Genomic DNA, 21,460 nt, shown 5'->3' on the forward strand with positions numbered 1-21,460 from the left:
TCTTACCTGGAGAGACTTAAATTCTGTAAGTTGCAGCATCTGGAAACTAGGCACCTGCGAGGTGATCTGATCGAGGTATATAAAGCCCTGAATGGTTTGAGCAGGCTCAATGCTGACAGGATACTTCTGCTTGCTCAGATTAAGAATCCAAGGGAGCATAGATTCAAATTGAGGAAAGACAGTTGTAGAACAGATGTGCAGAAGCTTGCCTTTAGCCAGCGGGTAGTTGATTGCTGGAACAGACCTCCATCTGTTGTTGTGGAAATTGATAGCTTAAATATATAATTTAAGGCTGAACTAGACAAACATTTGGAGTGACTGGATGGATGAAATGGGAAGGTTTTTTTTTCTTTTTTTTTTGGCTTATGCTCTATAATCTTGCTGTCTTGCATCATATGCCTCAACTAATGCTAATGCTAATGTATGCTACAACATGCACATTTTCATATAGCAATCAGGGATAGGTTCCATAAAAGTTAAGAATTGTCAATACTTGCCTATTTTCAAATTATCTTATTTTCAATACTATTTTATTGTAATATTATTTTATTTCAATATTATCTTATTGTCAATACTTGCCTATTTTCAAATTACCTTACTTTTATAAGTACATATTACACTAAATAAATAAATGAATCTGTAGCTATGTCAATCCACTGCAGGATGGAGGCCTCCTCAACAAATCATGTTGAGGGAATGGACCATAATCTGCCATGCTGGTCCGGTGCGGTTGGTCCATCTGGGGTTCAAGCCTCTGACTGCTAAATATGGTCCAAAGACCATATTTAGCAGTCTACTCACTCAAAGAGCATGTGTTGTTGCACTCCCAATCCTGACCACTTGGCTACAGATGCCTATAGCATATTACACTACTATTGTAAAAATAAGCAGCATGCTGTGTATTTTATGATGGCATATTTGTAATTTGACAAATACAAATTATTTAATTACAGAGTTTTTAAAATCAGCCATTTCCCTGCTTCACCCTGGGCTAGTATGGCTCATCCTGCTATAATGTGACATATATTCAATAAAAAAAAAAAACAGTAGGTAGTAGAATTGTGCTACAGCATACACACATCTATATAATAGTCAGAGACTGGCTCCATAAAAGCTATAAATTGTCAATATTTGCCCATTTCAAACTTATTTTTTAAATACATATTACACTATGATTGGTAAATAAAATATTAAAACTGAAAAGCTATTAAATAAAAATTAATTGAAATACTGCTATGTTTTGATGGCTAATTTTTCAGTCTGAGGAGGGAATCTTCTCATATTGGGCCAATTCGCTTAAAAAAAAAAATGCAAACAATAAAAGGTTTGGCAGAAATGATTTCTGCTAAAAACTTTAAAATATCTTTTTTACACATAAAATACATATCAAATCAAAATGTGTAACATGCACTCACAGACAACATAAACTGAAATGATGCTAATGAGGAAGAGGGCAACATAGCAACACATAGGTAGCAATGAACAAAGTGTCAAACAAAAATGAACATAAGCCATTCACACACACACACACACACACACACACACACACACACACACACACACACACACACACACACACACACACTTGTTACACCACTTTTAGCTGGTGTAATAAAAGACTGGAGCTTTCTTGCCTAATATGCCTCTGCATTAGCCATATTGTGCAAGGAAACACAAGATTTTGTTACGCTAGCCAAAAAAATAAAATATCTTGTAATTTATTTTATTGTATTTGTATCTTATTGTATTTTTATTTTATTTGTATTTTCCTTCCTCACATTAGGTACCTGACCAATGAATTTCTTATAAATTTATTAGAGTAATCAGCAGTTGGCTGGCTAAAAGAAAACTTCCTACAATTCACTCTATACCTTTTTAAGAAGGCTTAGAGTGAATTTTCCCATAATTTGAATTTATGGCCCCTAGTTAGGGAATCATTTATTATTGTGAAAATTTCACATTCATTCATTTTACTATGCCCCTCCCCCGACCCTTATAAACTTCAATCACATCCCCCCAAGACACCTCATTACCAAGCTCTACAGCCCACATATTCAAAGTCTTTCCTATTGCCTATCCTTTTAACAAGGATCCTTTTAAGAAGAATATCTTTTTTCAGATGCAGTCTCCATACTTGGACACAGTATTCCAAACACAGTCTTACAAGTGTCTCACACAGTGAGAGGTTACAGGAGTGAGGGATAAGGTAACTGGCTTCAACCATCATTTAACTATATGAATTCAGAATGGGGTAGAATAAATGTTTCTGTAACTAATTATGTTAATCTTGGCAGCCAGATGCTGGGTGCTTCAAATGTCATTTAACTTAAGTCATTTTTTACTAAAGAAGAAAGTGCATGATCTATAATGCTCCTGATATTATTTCATGGTGCCTTATATTTAAAAAATAAAATAAAATAAATTAATAACCTTTCAGTGATGCTTTCTTAAAAACAGTGATTTTATGGATACCAAAAGCTTGTTAGACCATAGAGTTGACTTATGGCAGTTGAAAATTCTGCCAAACACACACAAGACCAAGATAGTCTCCAACTTGCTATATTTATTTTCAAGGCCATATAGCTTCTACAATATTATATAACTGAAGTCTTTCATACCACATGGCAACTCATACAGAACTGCTTCATTATTCATAAGCCATCAGAGATGAGCTAATAGATCATTTGTTATCTGATGAGATTAGAAAGTTTTGAAACAGTGTGGCAGTGTTGTTTCATCTTTTAAATAAATAATGGAATAGCCTTTCAATTATGTTGTATGCTTAAAAGTAGTGTTTTCTTAGGTGTGGCTTTTCAGAGGTCATTCTATTGATAGAATGACCTCTGAAACTTATGTAGGCTAAAGTTTGCTGCTAACCAAAAAGGGAATGAAAATATAGTTAGACAATCTTCAATTTACAGTATATAATAAGTGTTAATCAAGACAACTATGGTTTTTATACTCAATTCAAAAGCTTTTTTTTTTCATGAGACCTGAAAGTGAAAATTATGAAGCCATACAATTAAACATCGCAAGCTTCATAAACAATTAAATACTGTAAGGCTTATGATCAAAACTGATGAACTCTATATACCTTTTAAAGACATCAATTTGGTTAGCAGCATCAGAATACACATCAAGAAATTTCTGAAGTTCCACATAAGTCCATCTACTATGACGACAAGGTTCTATCAACTGGAATAATAAATGCAGTGTTCTTAAATCATTTAAATACAAAACTGAAGCATTAATAATAAAGATAAATATCAGGTAATGCATATTTATTTTAGAAATACATACAAGTATAAATAAGATTTCAAGATTGTATGTCTTTCAAAGAGCATAAGTACAACTTTCAGTAAGGTTACACTTTAACAAGTTCAACCTTTGCCTAACTAAGGATTTTCCTCAGGTTATCAATCAAACTTATTCAAACTAAAATTGATTTCTTTTCATTTTAAGATAGGAATAAATCAGAAAACTTGTACTGAAAAACACACTGATTAATCCCTGTAAAAATCCTATCATTTTTCTATCTTTAAAAATAAAATTGTATAAAATTATATAGATGTATCAAATAAAGGTCTATATAATTTTATAGAATGTTATTTTTTAATGATAACAAATGTGTGAACACTTCAGAGAAATAATGTTTATTAATAACCGGACATATTCTGATTTCAATAGCCAAGAAAAAATTTTAAATTCATAGGCAGTTTTTCAATTCATAAACTATGATGTTGGTATTGTTAATTTAGATATTGTTGGTATTTTTAATTGGGAAAAAAAGAAAAGCTCTTGCTTTTCTTTTTTTCCCAATGGAGGGGACTTTTTCATAGATTTATAAGAAACAAAATTGGTATTCCTTTAGAAGAGTCAGAGTTGCACAGGGTATTCAAAAATGTCTGCTATCCCTGCAAAATTTAATATGATAAATGTAGATGGATTTATATGCTTTATCTATGTATATTACATATCATCAGCCATTTTCAATACCCTGCAGGATGAAGGCTTCTCCAGAAAATTTCCAGTTCCTTCTGTTTTGTGCAATGGCCTCAAACTCGTGAATTTCATCTATCCATCTCCGCCGTTGTCTTCCAGGTTTTCTTCTAGCTCCTCTTGGGTATTTTCTTAGTCTATCTGTCATCATGTCTTCAAGCTATGTGTCCTGCCTAAGACCGACCATTTTAGTTCTTTAGTTTTGATAAGAATGTCCTTTACTTGAGTTTGCTGCCTAATCCACGTGTTTCTCTTCTTATCTAACAGTCTGATTCCCAATATAATTCATTCCATTCTTCGCTGTGTAGTTCTCAGCTTCTCTTCCATTCTTTTGCCAAGTGTCCAAATTTCACTTCCATAATAAGTCATGGCGGGGAGTATATATTGGTTCATTATTTTATGTTTCAGACAAACTGGGATATTGCTCCTCAGTACGTGACTAATTTCCTGAATGCTATACATCCAAAATTTATTCTTCTCTTGACTTCCAGCCATTTATCATTATTACAGCTAATAACTTGTCCAGATAAGTATATGACTTCACCTTTTCAATTACTGCTCCTTCAATCATTATTTCCCTTCCTGTGGCATACTTGTTCATCATTACTTTTGTTTTAGCCATATTCATCTTTAGTCCAAAATCCTTACTAACTGTGCATAACTGATTAAGATTTTCCTCTAATTCTTTGGGATCGTAGCTTATGATCACAATGTCATCTGCAAATCATAAATGGTTTAGGTACTCTCTGTTCACATTGACTCCTTTCCGCGACCAGTCTAATTGTCTGAAAGCTTCCTCAAGGGCAGCAGTAAACAGCTTCGGAGATATTGTGTCTCCTTGTCGAACTCCTTTCTCGATTTTAAATTTCCTACTGTCTTTGTCTAGTCTAATAAAGGAGGTGGCACTCTCATATATTTTCTTCAAAATCATAATATGTATGCCTTGTCTTTGCAGTACCCGAGACATTGCCTTATGCTGTATGGAGTCAAATGCCTTTTCATAATCCACAAATGCCAGGCATAATGGTGTTTTATATTCATTTGCTTTTTCCATTGGCTGTGATATTATGTGAAGGTGATCCATAGTTGAGAATCCTGTCCTAAAGCCAGCTTGCTCTTTCGGTTGATTCTCATCAAGTATTCTTTCTAATCTGTTAGTAATGACCCTTGTGAACAACTTGTAGATGTAGGATAACAAGCTAATTGGCCTATAATTTCCAATTTCTGATTTATCTCCTTTCTTATGCAGCAAAACTATGATTGCATTATTCCACTGCTTAGGCGTCACACCTTTTCTAATGCATTTTGTGAAGAGCCTTGCCAGTTTTTGTGTTATGTTTCTTCCTCCCAATTTTAACAACTCTACAGTAACTTCATCTTCCCCCGGGGCTTTCTGATTCGTCATTTTCTTCAATGCATGTTCTACCTCATCAGGAAGAATATCGGGTATGTCGTATGTGTTGCTACTTTGCAATTCATCTTCCCCACTGCTGGCATCATTCCTCTGCTCCTTGTATAATTCTCCACAGTAGTCTTCTGCTATTTGAATTATGCCTTCTCTGCTGTTTATAAGTACACCATCGCTATTCTTCAGCTTCAGTATCATTTGTCTTTCTGTATTACTGCTCATGGCTGCTGATTTAAATGCTTTGTTTTCCCTTAATGTTTGTTCTACTTTTCTTGTGTTAAATCTTCTTATGTCCTCTCTGAGTCTCTTTCTAATGGCTTTGCATAACTCAGTATACTCAATTTTCTCCCTGCTTTTCATTTGTCGTCTGTGGCGCACTATGGTCATAGTTGCCGATGCGCCCAATAAATCCCGAAACAAACAAACAAACAAACAATCATTTGTCGTCTTCGGTTCATCATGGCAAGTGTTTCTTGACTAATTTTTTCTTCTTTGGATTTCTTTTTCTCTATAGGTTTCTTGGGCTTTATCATTTTCAGAAAGTTGTAATATTCCTCATTGATATCTTGGTCCTGAGTAGTCTGCAGAAGCTCAAACTTGTTCTTAAGTTCCAGTACATACTGCTTTTTCTCCTCTTCTGTTATCTCAAAGACCTTTGTATTATTTACTCGAGTCAGTTTTTTCCTTTCTTTTCCTATATCGATATCAAGTGTGCATCTTACCATTCTGTGATCACTTCCAAAATTTACCTTATTCAGGATAGTAACATCATTCGTGATATATCGGCGTGTCCATAGCCAGGTGCCCAGGAGCAGCAGTGCGTAGCACACGCTTCTTGATTAGACCAGGGTTCAAGCTCATGACCACCAAATACAGAGGATGCCGAAAGGTCAGAGAATGATCACTGCATATCCCCAGAGCAATATGGCCTTAGTTGCTAATGCTCCTAAAAACTAAATAATAACAACAACAACACGATATATCTTCTGTTAGTGAGGATGAAGTTGATTTCGTTAGTTGTTAATCCATTTGGACTCTTCCATGTCCAAAGTGGACATGGAAGATTCCACTGGACATGGACTGTTCACCCTTTTCTTGAAAAAAGTGTTCATTACTGAATAATCCTTGAGATTCTGCAAATTCCACAAGTCTTTCACCAATTCCAAAATTTCCTATAGTTCCCCTTTCTGCGCTGTTTTGTATTTTTCCAACCTTAGCATTGAAGTCCCCCATAATAATAGTGTAGTGGGTTTTCTGCTCATCTAGAAGACTCTCAATTTCAGTGTACATTTCTTCAATCTCTTCATCATCATGGCTCGATTATAATCTTTAGCTTGTACCTCTTAGAAATCTTAAGTATTAGTCTTGACACCCTTGGTGATGTACTTGGTGATGATTTGAATTCCAAATGTTGTTTTTAAAATCTTTATGGACCAGAAACCCAACCCCACCTTCATTCCTTTCACTGTTTCCATTGGTGTACAGCACATTCCCACTTGATAAACTTATAAGTGATTCATTTCTTCTTCTAATTTCAGCCAAACCGATGATATTCTGATTCACCTTTTCTAATTCCTTTTCCAGTTCTAATATCCTGTCTTCACTGATGAGTGATCTTACGTTATAACAGACCAAGTTCAGTTTCCGTGCATGGCAGCCTGGTCGTACCCAGAGATTCTTAGCACCCTGTACTTCCACTCTGATCCTCTCGCTGCCGTAAGAGGGAGAGTGAAAACTGCTGGGGACTGAAGGCCATTTGTTTTGTTGTGCTGTCATATGCTGGAGGGTTTGGTCTTTTCCTCTTCACACTGACCAGGCGTCTTGAAGAGAACCACTCTACACGTTCGTTGACACCGTTCGTGACGTAACAGGGCTTACCATCAAGAAGGTGTGCACGAGTGGATTTTAGGGAGGCAGGCCAACCGGACTTCTCCTAAATCTTCTGTAATAGAGAGATATTGGATCCATCAGTGTTTTAGGCTGAGTGTCTGATAACACACAGGATACCTGTCCCCCCCTCTAAGTCCCTTTTATCTTATTTATCTTATTTATTATCAAATGGATACATTGATTATTTTTTTAATCTCTTGTTGTGTGACACTGTTTTACATTTCCAAAATTTTCTTTTGTTAATAAAACAGTAATACAGTCGAATCTCATTAATAGAAGGTTCAAGTGATCTAAATCTTCACATTTTGTAATAACGAGGTTTGCAGTAATAAGGTCCCCAAAAAGTGTCAAAATTTTTTTTTTTTTTTTTTTCGGTACATACTATCTAAGAATAATAATAAATAATAATAATTTCAAAAATAAATGAAAAAATAAATTATTTAAATGAATAATAATAAAATTTTAAAAAAATAAAGAAAAAGCCTTGTCTAACAATACAGTCATAGGAATACCACATTTTTTAAAGATTTTATTTCATTTGTAAGATAAACTAAGAGAAAACCAATTAATAGAACGAAAATATTAAACAATATATATTTTGATATATACAATATTTTAGTATCACAATAAAAAGAATTACAATCTTAATATAAAAGGAGACATACAAACCATTAACTTTTTAATAAATTAATCTAATTTAAAGAAAGAATCCAATGTTGTTTGCACAGTTTTTGTCCTATATGTACAGACATTATTAATTGCAATAATTGTTTCTTTATCAACGTTAGTGCAGGCCAACACATTCTCTATTATGCTCAATGCATTTTGGATTTTGGTCTTGTGCAAACCCTGAGACTTTGGCTCATCCATGTTACAGTTCTTATTTAAAAATATACATAATAAGAGATGAATACATATAAACAAAAACAAACAAAAAAATCATTCACATGGCCCCCAATAAGCCATATATACAACATTTAGGTAAGGTTCAAAATTTAGGTACAGTATGTTCAAAATTTCATCTTCAAAAAAATAAAATAATAAAATAAATAAATAACTCTTAAACAAATATATAAATTCCATAAAATCGTCCCATAAAGCATCATGTGCACTGTATAATAAAACAATCATATATATTTATTCACACTCTCCTAAAAGAATACATTCAATTGTAAACCTATACACCTAAAATGTAAATCTTCAAAATAAGTTTTTGTTATTCGGTTTGTAGGAGCATTAGCAACTAAGACCATATTGCTCTGGGGATATGCGGTGGTCATTTCCTGACCTTTCTGCATCCTCCGTATTTGGTGGTCACGGGCTCGAACCCCGGTCTAATCAAGAAGCATGTGCTACGCACTGCTGCTCCTGCCCACCTGGCTGCAGAGGCACCATAAATTAATTAAAACCATATAAACATTTATATATACATATACAAAACATATATACAACTTATTTACATAAATACAACAATCATATGATATTTAAATATATATAATCATATTTTCAATCCATACATATTTACAATCTCTTAAAAGAATATATATCCATTTATAAATCTAAAACTTAAAATTCAAGATAAATTAATTAAAACCATATTATTTAAATTCAATACAATATTTCCATAAAAATATAGTGTACTTTATATAATAAATACACGCACTTATACATTACAATTTTTCATAAGAAATACACGCTGTATAAACCATATATATTGTACCAAAAATCATAGATATTAACATATTTACATTAATTTCCTGATCCCACCATAATAGGCCTCCTTTTTTCAAAAACTTCTTTCACAAAGATGTTAAAAATTTTATAGGAGTGAATACTTGGAAATACTTCGCCTGGCTGCAGAAACTGCACTTTTAATTCTTTGTACATTTTCCTACAGGCTATCTGATAATATCTACAGTACCACAGTATGTGTTTTGAAGTTTCCAATTCCCCACAGAGACATAAGCCAGAAGGTACTAATCCAAGTTCACTTAATCTAGCTCTTAGCCCATGAGCAGTTACCACCATGGTCTTGTGCAAACCCATATCCGGCCATTCTTTACATTGTTTCATGGTAGTTACACAAGGCAATAATCCATAGGTAACCCTCCCCTGCTTGGAACTGTTCCATCGCTCCTGCCATTTAATCTAATTCCTTACTAATTCATCTTCTTTCTGTTTTTAAATCTTTTTTACCATATTCTTTCCCTTCAATAAGGCATGACTTAATTATCATTATTTCTATAGAATAATTCCTGACCATAGCATATTCGAGATATTTCCTTATTATGATTAAATCATAATAAGGTTCTTTACCTGAAAGTACCTGCAAAGCAGCACTTGAAACAGTCCAGCAGGCTCGGGTTACAGAGGCAAGCTCGGGCTAGAACAGCTTGCCTCTGAGCTGATATTAGTTGTTTTTTATTTAAGCTATGCTCTACTTTGTACTCCCAGGCAACAGCAGCATAATAATCGGCACAAAAATGCAGTTATATAGCAAGTTAAGAGACCTTTCTTTCATACCCCATTCTACTCTCACTTTTCTACTTATTTTTGAATATAAAATTCTAATCTTTTCTTTAATATATTTAACATGGAGCAGAAAAGTTAGTCTCTCATCCATCGTTACTCCCAAGTATATCACCACTTCGGCATATTTCAGGGATCTGGCAGGAGTTTTGACCACCAAGGCTCTGTTTATACTCAGCTTCCCCTTCGGCAGCACCATGCAAGACTTTGCCATAGATAATTCTAACTTATTCTGCTCTGTCCATTTACAAATTCTATCCATTATTTTTGTAGCCATTTCTTCCAGCTCTTTTCTACAGTTGCCTCTAATTAAAACAGCAAGATCATCTGCATAGACTACTATTTCAGATTCGCCCCAATCTTGACTTAACAATTCATCGATTACTATATTCCATTGGTAAGGTCCTACAATTGAGCCTTGAGGAGACTTCCTAGTTACATGCATACATATCTCATTATACCTTGTTCTCAACACTATTTTTTTGTTATTTAAGTAACAACTCATAACATTATAAAATTGCCCTGGTAATTCCATGATTCTGAATCCCTCCCACCAGATCCTGTCAAATGCCCCTTTAAAATCTAAAAACACTCCCATCACATATTTTTTTTTTTGTGCTGTTCAGCATTTCCTTTATGGCATCTTCAGAGGACGCTTTCCGGAAACCAAATTGTCTCGTGGAATATAGACCTTATTCTTCATAGTGAACCATAATATGCTTAATTATTAATCTTTCAAATAATTTGCCAATAATTGGCAACAATGATATGGGTCTGTACGAGCCAGGCACTGTAACATCCTTATATGGACTTTTTATTAGTATTTTAGCTAATGCCTCTTTCCATCTTCCTGGGAACACCCTCTTGTATGCATGACTTATATAGATCCAGGGGTATCCCTGGCCACTTGTTTGCAAATCTAATTATCACCTCCACTTAAATAATTTCTTGTCCAGGTGCTTTCCTTTTCTTATCTGTTTTACTTAACTCCATCTCACTAAAATTAATCTACTCATTACTTCCTACATACACTTCATTCATATGTCTAACTTCTTTTTGATAATCACTTTCATCTTGCTCACAGTCCTGAGGAAACAGATTACTTAATATTCCACGTACACTCTCTTTTCAACCCAAAATACACCCTTGCCCAGACATCCTTATTGTAAAAAATATATTTTGTCCAGATTTATTTTATCTACTACGATTCTATGGGGTAATCCCCACGTATCTCTATTACCCACTTCTTCTGCAAAATTTTTCAATACATTTTGCTTACTTTTACTTATTAATTGGACATATTCTCTCCTTTGTTGAATATATTCCCTCTTAAATTGCTCTATTTTGTCTTCTATTCCTGCACATCTAGCATTCTGAAACTGCCTTCTAAAGCTGAAAATTCTGCTCCTCTTGACCTTGAGCTCTGAATTCCACCATGGCACTGCATTTTTACGTCTTTTCTTCCTTCTCATAGCACTATGCGAAGCATTAACAAGCATGTCATTTACAATCTTGGCTTTCTCCTCTGCCCTACTGCCATTCCAAATTGCTTCTTTTTCATCTGTCATCTCTTTCTTAAACAGCAATTCAAACTAATCCCACCTCTCTGTTTTAATAGCATACCAATCCAACTTTTATGTCATATGTCAACTTTATGTTCACAATCCGAAAGGTGATACAGCAATGAAGGTACACTGTACCTTCCAATTCTCAATTTTCCTAACCAATGAATGTGTTACCAAGGTAACACAGCTCTCAAGGTTATAAATAATGCTCTCTTCAAGTTATAAATAATGCCTTGGTCAGTGGCTGCATAAAACTGGTGGTATTGGGACATAAAAACAACAGCCGTACAACGATTTAGAATCATCAAAATGTTCTTTTTTTCTGAATCCATTCTTCTGTCCACATTTGATAACCAAGGCTGAAAAATTCTGACCATAAGCCAAACACTTTTATTGGCCTCATAATCACAGGGACGTTGGTTAACTTCTTTAAAATATCTTAGCGCCAATCACAAGTGGGAATAGTTTTGTACTGCCATCTGAATTGCTGCATAACAGAACAGTGAGTCTTTGTTTACTTAATTTTCCACCATGACAAGATTCTCCTCAAACAGCAAATGTTTTATTTGGCAGAAAATTTTAAAATAAACCTGTCTCCTCAAGATTAAAATATCCTTTGCCTCATATTTTTCAAGAATGGATCATACAGAACACAACCAGTCTGTAGCCTTTTCTCTGTATCCAGACTTTTCTGCAAACATTTCCCAAAACCAAGTTATTCCTGTCTTTAAATCTTTGGAGCCAACCACTGCTGCATTTGAAGTCACCATTTCCATGTTGCTCAGCTAGATAATTTGCCTTTTCTTGAAAAATCGGACCTGATATTGGCAAATTAGATGCACCCATTTGTTGGTACCACTTGAAAATTTTGTTTCTGAGTTCCTCGTGTTTTGCACCACAAAATCGTTTCCTCTTTTTTTTATATTGCTGCTCCAGTGTCACCACTTCTTCAAGTTTTTTTGGTTTTTCAGTATTGTAGATACAGTAAGTAAAGCAATGTTTTATTTCTTTGCAATGTGTGTTTTGCTTTGTTTCATCCTATCAGCCTCTTGTATAATGTTCAGCTTAATTCTGTCTGTTTACATTTTGTCGCCATAACACTGCTAGATGAGATTTGATATTAAAAAACTTTAAATTAATTTAAAGACACAAGTTCCAAAAAAAGACATCAGCTTAGATAAAATGGCACAAAAATAGATTATACTGTAGCAAAAGACTCTTTGAACTGGTGTAACAATTGCAACTGACCTTAATCCCATGGAGAGCAAGGGAGTGTATGTAAACAACTTAGAAAAATTGCTTTTATTCTTTTGTTAATTTAACAGCTCATCCTTCACAATGATGTTTTTCAGAGTGCACTTACATTGTAGCTACCATAAACCAGTTTTGTTTACACAAAAGCAAATTTTAACAATTAGTATTAGTAATGGCCGCACGGTGCAAGAAAGCCGATGGCTTTATGCCATAGGCTTTCTTGCACCAGCCAAAAAAAAAAATTAAGCGCCATCCTTTGGGAAGCAGGAAACAAGGTGGCCAGAGGAAATAATAAGGACAATAATTGGACAACTCTGCCAAGATTTGTATTAAACACACAAAATAACAATATTTATTTTTCACAGGGTGAAAATGAACTTTGTAATACATATTAATCGAATTTTGTAATAAATGAATATATTTACCTATTCTTTCACAGGGGAATGGTATATGCTTCACATAAACGAGTACTTTGTATAAACAGAGTTTGTATTAACAAGATTTTACTGTAATAATTATTATTATTTCATTTTTTATTTTAAAAATTTGCATAAAGAGGGCACAAACATATTGCATCATCACCCCCCCCGCCCCAAAAAAAAAGAGGCATCTCCTTACCAGGTGGTCTGAGTGCTGCCCATACTTCTGGCATTAGTATATACAGATAAACACAAAGAATAAATATATATATATATTTCAGGCAGAGCAGTGGGATAGGGTTACCCCTGAGTTCCAGGTTTTTCAGCCTGCACAGCATGCAAATCGACCCATGTATTCTGTACATACACTTGCAGAGAATACATAATGGTGAAATATGACAAGTTACTGATGCCTCTAAAGCCCTACTACAACAGTTTTGTCAAATGCTCTGAATGGCAAGGTTGAGTGGTCTACATCAGAAAGTCTCCTGATCAGGAGTACCAGAGGTTCCTAGTTGTTCATATCCATTTATAATCCTTTGCCTTAATCTCTTAGGGGTGGAGAAAAAGCAAGAGTGTTCATGGTCATGATGGGAGTTTACTGGCCTCTAATAGTTGATATTTGTTTGGGTCTACTGTTACTCCTTTTGGCTTCGGAGATTAGATTTTCCATTCAAGTTACTGACCTGCCATGAGCAGGATGGAGTAGTGCTGCCAGATGAGTAAATGAGCAACAAGAAAAAAACAGCAGTATGTTGCAGGTGAAGCTGTAAAAGTTATAAAAGCTAGTAGAAATAACACTAGTAGTATCAACTAGAAATTGATTGATCACAATTGCCTGGCACTCATGGCCAAGTATTCTCAAGATGGATGAGAATACTTGGTTCACGACACTAATCTGTATCTTTCCAATAGCTCCCCTACACAAATTACCAGTTTTCCTGAACCTTGTCATAGAAGAGGACTTAAGACCTCTTCTATGACATTAGAGAAGTTCCTTGCAACTCCTCTATTCAAATGAATTCCAGAATTTCACCTTTACTAACAAATTCCTTTTACCAATTAGATGTAAACTGGTCAATTGCAAAAAACTAAAAGCAAGCTTCCACTCTTTAATAAACTGGTTAATGTACAATATTAATGGTAATATTAATATTGTTAATTTAGTTTCACTGATCCACTTTAATATTCCAAATAAACTGCAGGATTCAAACCTCGGACACCAATTTTAGCAAGGCCAACTTATAGTTATTTTAAGTGCTTCGTAATGGTGCTAGAACTATTAATAATCTAAATATTGATAGAAACTCATATTCATAAAAAAATGCTAATTACTGGATTAATAAGCAATGATGTAATTTTATCTTATTTTATATGAAGCAGTTTTATAGTTGTTTATAACTTCTGAAATCGTTATTTTTCAACAGAACTCTAATTATTGATAGATGCAAAACATTTATTATTGGTTTTGTAAATAATGTTAGATTATTATAACTATTTTACTATCATACATTGACTATTTCTTAAACTGCATTTATAACTTGAATTATATATAGGTTAATAGTGCTATCTACCAAGCTAATTTTACAGGCTTATTCATGTTCACTAATCAAATAAAACTTACATATAAAATTTTGTTAATACAAACTTGGTTTACACAAAGTACTCATTTATATGAAGCATATACCATTTCCCTGCAAAAGGATATGCTTTTCTATGTAAATATATTCATTTTTTACGAAATTCAGTTAATATTATTATCAGCCATATGGTGCAAGGAAGCCTGAGGCTTATGCTGCACCAGTCAAAAAAAAAAAAAATTCTGAGTTACCCTGAGAGTGAGAGTGAGAGAGAGAGAGAGAGAGAGAGAGAGAAGTAGAAAAGAGTCACCAAGAAAGAAGAATGATGATATCCGCTCAGGACCTTGACTATGCCAAGCCTATACTTACCAGATATAAGCCCCTGGGGTTATGTATTACAAAGTTCATTTTCACCCTGTGAGAAATATTGTTATCTTGTATGTCTAATACAAATCTTGGCATAGCTGTCCGATTATTGGCCCTATTATTGCCAATGGCCATCTGGTTCCCTGCTTCCCAAAGGATGGCATTAATTGTTAGAAATTACTTTTACGTAAATAACTCAAAATAATTATTTATGTAAATAATAAAAAACCAGTTTATGGTGGCTAAAACCTAAGTGCACTCTGAAAAACAACTTTGTGAAGGATGCGCTGATAAATTAACAAAAGAATAAAAAGAAAAGGAAGGAGAGGTTATGCTGTTAAATAAAAAAACATAAAATCAAAAGAAGTGCATCCAGTTGATATAGATGGACAGTGCACTGTTCAGTCAATTTGGTGTGACATAAGCACTGTGAAAGCAAAAATAAGAGTAGGAGTGTGTTATGGGCCTAATGACTCGAATGAGTACAATGAACAACTGTACAGAGAAATAGAGTGGGCTAGTAAATTAGAATGTCTTATAATGGGGGATTTTAAATTCCAGATATTGATTGGAACTTGTGGGTTGGTAACTTGCACACTCTTAAGACTTTTGTGGATTTATTGGATGACTGTTTTCTGCAGCAGCATAGTCGAGAGGCAACCAGAGAGGGTAATACTCTTGATCTGGTTATCAGTGATCATTCTTATATTAAGAATTTGCAGATAAAGGAATCACTAGGTGGCAGTGATCACAGTCTATTGATGTGGGATTTACTTAAAGATATAATTACCATCAGGGTTAAAGGAAAGGGTTTTTGCTTCCGTAAAGGTGACTACAGTGGTCTCAGACAGTTTTTAAATTCTGTACAGTGGGACCAACTGATGATGTTACCAACTGCAAATTCAAAATGGAAAGTATTCAAGGAATTAATTGTGGAAGCTATTAAACGTTTGTTACCTATTAAGAAATATTGTGCAAGGTTAAGGCCTAAATGGTTGTCAAATGAACTAATGAGACTCGTGGCAGAGAAGAAAAATGATGGGATGCATATAAATTATAAGGCAACACAGAAGCCTATGCCAGATATAAGCTAGTCTGTAATCAAGTCACAAAGGAGGTTAGACAGGCGAAGACAGATTACGAGAAATCTTTGGCAAAGGATGCTAAGTAAATCAGCAAGGATTTCTTTACTTATATAAACTCTAAAAGGAAGGGGATGAATCTGATTGGTCCACTTGATATCGATGGTTTGACTGTTGATGATCCTGCTCAGATAGCAAACCAACTGAATGAGTATTTTGCATCTACATTCACACATGAGGAGATATTAAGGATTGAAAATGCCAGAAGGTTATCATATTGTAGAAGGGTGCTTAATTATTTTGTAATAACTGACAGCAAAGTGGAGGAGAAATTGTTGAAGTTAAACATAAGAAAGGCACCTGGGGTGGATGGGATCTATCCAGTCATATTAAAGGAGGTGGCAAAGGAACTAAGCAAACCCTTAGCCATAATTATGAAAGCATCCTTGGACTCAGGGGAGGTCCCCACAGACTGGAGATGTGCAAATGTATCCCCAATTCACAAAGGGGGATTGAATGGTGACACGAGTAATTACAGACCAGTTAGTTTAACTTCTGTTCCGGGTAAAATAATGGAGTCAGTGGTTAAAGATGCATTGCAGGATCATCTAGACAAGACTGCAGCAATAATTCAGACACAGCATGGGTTTGTTAAGGGAAAGTCTTGTTTGACAAATCTGATTGGATATTATGATGTGGTTACAAAGGAACTGGATGCAAAAAATTTTGATATCATATACTTGGATTTCAGCAAAGCTTTTGACACTGTTGCGCATGAAATACTACTGTATAAATTGGAGCAGAATGGTATTAAGGGAAATTTGCTACAATGGATAAAAGGATGGTTGAGTGGGAGAAGACAGAGGGTGTTAATCAATGGGTGCTACTCTCAGTGGACTAATGTTATTAGTGGAGTCCCACAGGGTTTGGTGTTGGGTCTGCTGTTGTTTTGTATATTTATCAATGATATTGATAAAGGTATATCAGGCTTAGTCGAAGTTTGCAGATGATACAAAGGTTGGCAGGGTTGTTAATGACAGTAATGGCAGTGTGCTACTGCAACAGGATCTAGATAATTTGGGAAGATGGGCTGAGAAGTGGCAACTGAAGTTTAACATTGACAAATGCAAAGTACTGCATATGGGTAGACAAGATTGGTGAGTGGAATGAATGGATTCTCTTACCAAGAGAGGCTTAAGTTCTGCAAATTGCAGTGGCTGGAGACTAGGCACCTGCGAGGTGATCTGATTGAGGTGTATAAGGCTTTGAATGGGTTGAGCATGCTGAATTCTGATGGGATTCTTCCACTTATTTAGATTACGAACCTAAGGGGCATAAATTCAAATTGAGGAAAGACAAATGTAGAATAGATGTGCAGAAATTTGCCTTTAGCCAGTGGGTGGTTAATTGCTGGAAAAAACTTCCATCTTTCGTTGATAGGTTAAATAAATTTAAGGAGGAACTGGACAAACATTGAGAGGGAATTGTTGTGTGAATTTTTTTTTTTTTGGCCGATGCTGCATAAGATCATATGCTTGCTTTCTTCCATCATATGTCACTATTACTACTACTACCCTCCCTCACTCTCCACCAGATCAAGGTCAGTTGCAATTGTTACGCCAGTTGAAAGAGTCTTTTGCTACAGTATAATCTATTTTTGTGCCATTTTATCTGAGCTGATGTCAATTTTGGAACTTGTGTTTTTAAATTAATTTAAAGTTTGTTTACATTAAATCTCATCTAGCAGTGTTATGGCAACAAAATGTAGACAGACAGAATTAAGCTTGGAAATTAAATTGAAAATTATACAAGAGGCTGATAGGATAGATCGAAGTAAAACAGACATTGGAAAAGCATACAACATCCTTTTAACTACTTCCAGTATCTACAATACTGAAAAACCAAAAAAAAATTAAGTGCATCACATACTTAAAGTTTTTTTCATGTGATACTGGAGCAGAGATAAGAAACAGTAAACGAATTCGTGATGGAAAACATAAGGAGCTTAGCCAAGGTGTTTTATAGGAATTAACCAACTTCCCAGTGATTATGAGGCCAAAAGAAGTGCTTGGCTTATGGTAAAAAAAAAAGGAACATTTTGATGATGCTAGATCATTGTACAGCACATCCTGATGAGACACTTTAGTTGACAAATATACAGCTGCTGTTTTTACCTACCAATACCATCAGTTTTATATAGCCACTGGATCAAGGCATTATTTATAACCTCAAGTGAGCATACAGAACCCGCCTGATAAGGTACTTAATCCACAACACAGGAGGGAACAATTTGCTGACAAACTGAAATGCCTTGGATGCTATCCATAATCATGTTATTGCTTGAGACAATATTGTATCAAGTGTAATAATCAAACTGTTTCAGAAAGAGTGGCTTTGCTGAGAATATCATCAAAAAACATGGTCCAGCAGGAGCATATGGATTTTTATTGGCAAATTTGAAGAGTTTGTGAAGGTGGATGATGAATTTTCTACCACAGCAATGGAACACCAGAAAATCTGTTGAGCACCAAGCAAAACGGTGTTTTTTGTTACCAGTGATAGCAAAATTGAAGAAGTGCACGTGCATATACGCGCACACACACACACACACACACACATCTAAAAAAGATGCTCAAAATGCACTGAGCATAATAGAGAATGTGTTGGCTCTCAGTAACATTGATAAAGAAACAACTACTGCATTTGATAATGTCTGTACTATATTTAAAAGTGCATATCAGACAAAAACAATGCAAACAACATGGGATTTTTTCTTTAAATTAGATTAATTTATTAAAAAGTTGACAGTTTGTAAGCCTCCTTTTATATTAAGATTGTAATTCTTTTTACTGTGATACTAAAATATTGTATATATCAAAGTATATACTATACAGTATTCTCATTTCCGTTAATTGCTTTTCTCTTAGTTCATCTTACAAATAAAATAAAATATTTAAAAAATGTGTTATTCCTATTACTGTACTGTTAGACAAGGCTTTTGTTTTTATTATTTTATTTTATTAATTTAAGTTAATTTATTTTTTTCATTTATTTTTGATATTATTATTATTTATTATTATTCTTCTTAGATATACAGTATGTACCAAAAAAATAAAATAAATAAATGAAACAGTAAATTTTTTACACTTTTGGAGAACTTCATTACTACTACAAACCTTGTTATTAAAAAATGTGAAAATTTAGGTCCCTTGAATTGTGTATTAACAAGATTCGACTATTAATGAAAAATAAGTGTTATACAACCTACCTTTTCTACAAGATCTATAAACAAGTCCCGTACTTCTTTACTATGATTTAAGCCATAAGCAATATTCACAAGAGTTCTAGAGAGCACCTAGCAAAATGCAATATAAATGAATTTAAGATAGCTTATATATTTATATCTATTCACACAATGGGAAACTTGAACAATTATATTAGCCTTAATAAAACAAACCTGCATATGCTAGATGACAAGTTCAAATCCGTAAATTGGGGAAAAATACTGAAAACATTTATAAAATTCAGAATAGCACCTTAATTAACTAACCCATATATACAGCAGGTGTGAACAGCATTTATAAAATACACATGGCACATACAAAAGTGACAGGTCTGAGTGTGGCACTAGGGCAGTTTCCCAAACTTTTATGCTCACGGACCCCTTTTGGCCCTTATCCAATATTAAAAATTTATATCTCAGAACCAATTTATTATGTTTACAATCTACCTTTTTCAGATTGACATAAAAAACAACTGAATAATAAACTGTTGTGAAGAATGGTGTTGTTTCTTCTTCACACAAAGTTCTTTAAATTTGGGAGGGATTGTAGACAACTGAATTCTCATGTCAGATGCAACATCCAGCTTTGAAAATCCAGCTTTGCGCAGATAAGTTATGGGAAATGGAAAAACTCTGAGCACTGCACATTTAGACACTTGGATACTCTTGAAGAAGATTGCACCAGAATTCAACAAGAGGAAGCTCACTGGCACCCAGAATATGAGATACAATTAAAACGATGCCCTTTACACTAAATACGTAGTTTAAATTTATGGGTAAACTATAGTGGATCTACACCGATATTATATAGTTAATTACCTAAACCCATAAGAAATTATGCCTTCTGCATTTCATCTTCTAATACATTATGGTAGTATTGTATATATTGCCACAGCAATGGCACTAGTCCACAAACACCACACACAAATATTAATAAAAAAAAAAAACCCCAAAAACAGTGTAATATGAATATTGACTCCGTTATACATTTCTATTTACTTCATATCATATATATATATATATATATATGAAGACTTTGCCACTTTCTAACTTTTTTTTTCTTTGATAAATTAAATTTTTCACTATATTTCAGTGTCCATTCCAACCAACATTTTATCGAAATGTCCCGAGATGGGTATTATTAAACCACCCACTCCCCATCTTTCCCCAATAGCTTTGGCAAGAGACCAGAATGCTCGGCTACCATTAGGGCAAGAAGCAAGTTTTCTACTCTTAGCCTGTTCAAACTCTAGTTTGGACTGATTAATAACTGCTTTACAATTGTTGCGAGCTTTGGTGTAGGCAGAAAATGAAACTGAAGAATTAGAAACAATCCAATTACGATATGCAACATTCTTCTCTTGAACAGCCTTAGCACATTTATTGGAAAACCAAGGTTTAGACAAAGGACGAGATTTTAAAGTGGAGTGTGGGATAAAGGATTCCATTCCTGCAAGAATAATTTCACTTACACGATCTGAACAAACGTTGACATCAGAACTTTTGAAACAGTAATCCGACCAAGGAAAAGAAGAAAAGAAGTCTCGCAGGTCATCCCATTTTGCATTCTTGTAATGCCAAACAACACGAGGTTGGGAATAGCCATGAGATAAAGGTTCCATTGGAGAAGAGACAATCACCAAGTTGTGATCTGAAGTGCCTAAAGGACCTCTCACTTCAACCGTGTACTTAGAAGGGTTGTTTGTGAGAAAAAGATCAAGCATATTGGCTGTATGATTAGGATTGTCCGGAATTCTTGTAGGTAAATGAACAATCTGTGCTAGGTCATTAGTAATTGCAAAAGCCTCAGCATCTCGACCTGCTAGGTCGGTGTGACTAGAAAACGGAAGCCAGCTGGAGTTGTGAACATTAAAATCACCAAGGAAAATTACCTCACTGTTAGGAAAGTTGGACTGGAGAAAGTCAAGTTGCAAAGAGAGGAAGTCAAAGAGCTCCAAGTGATTGGTGGAGTTGGGAGAATGGTAGAGACAACAGATGAATTTGACACAATGAGGTAGAGAGATTTTAAGCCAGAGAAGATCAAAGAGAGGAGATTCCAAATTGCCAAATCTCTGACAGGGAATA

The 21,460-nt window shown here is 34.5% G+C and overlaps 1 protein-coding gene across 1 annotated transcript in view; it reads right to left on the reverse strand.

Moving 5' to 3' along the window:
- The window catches only part of Fibp (acidic fibroblast growth factor intracellular-binding protein), a 156,791-nt gene that overhangs the window by 1,777 nt on the left and 133,554 nt on the right, over nt 1-21,460 (reverse strand). Inside the window, exons 7-8 of the mRNA XM_090376340.1 lie at nt 19,361-19,447; nt 3,095-3,195 (exon numbers count right to left, since the gene is read on the reverse strand). Of these exons, the coding sequence (XP_090232466.1) occupies nt 3,095-3,195; nt 19,361-19,447 (188 nt within the window). The remainder of the gene's footprint in view (nt 1-3,094; nt 3,196-19,360; nt 19,448-21,460) is intronic.

Source organism: Mastigoproctus giganteus, chromosome 6, assembly GCF_048544385.1.
Source record: "Mastigoproctus giganteus isolate SK-2022 chromosome 6, ASM4854438v1, whole genome shotgun sequence".
NCBI lineage: Eukaryota > Metazoa > Arthropoda > Arachnida > Uropygi > Thelyphonidae > Mastigoproctus > Mastigoproctus giganteus.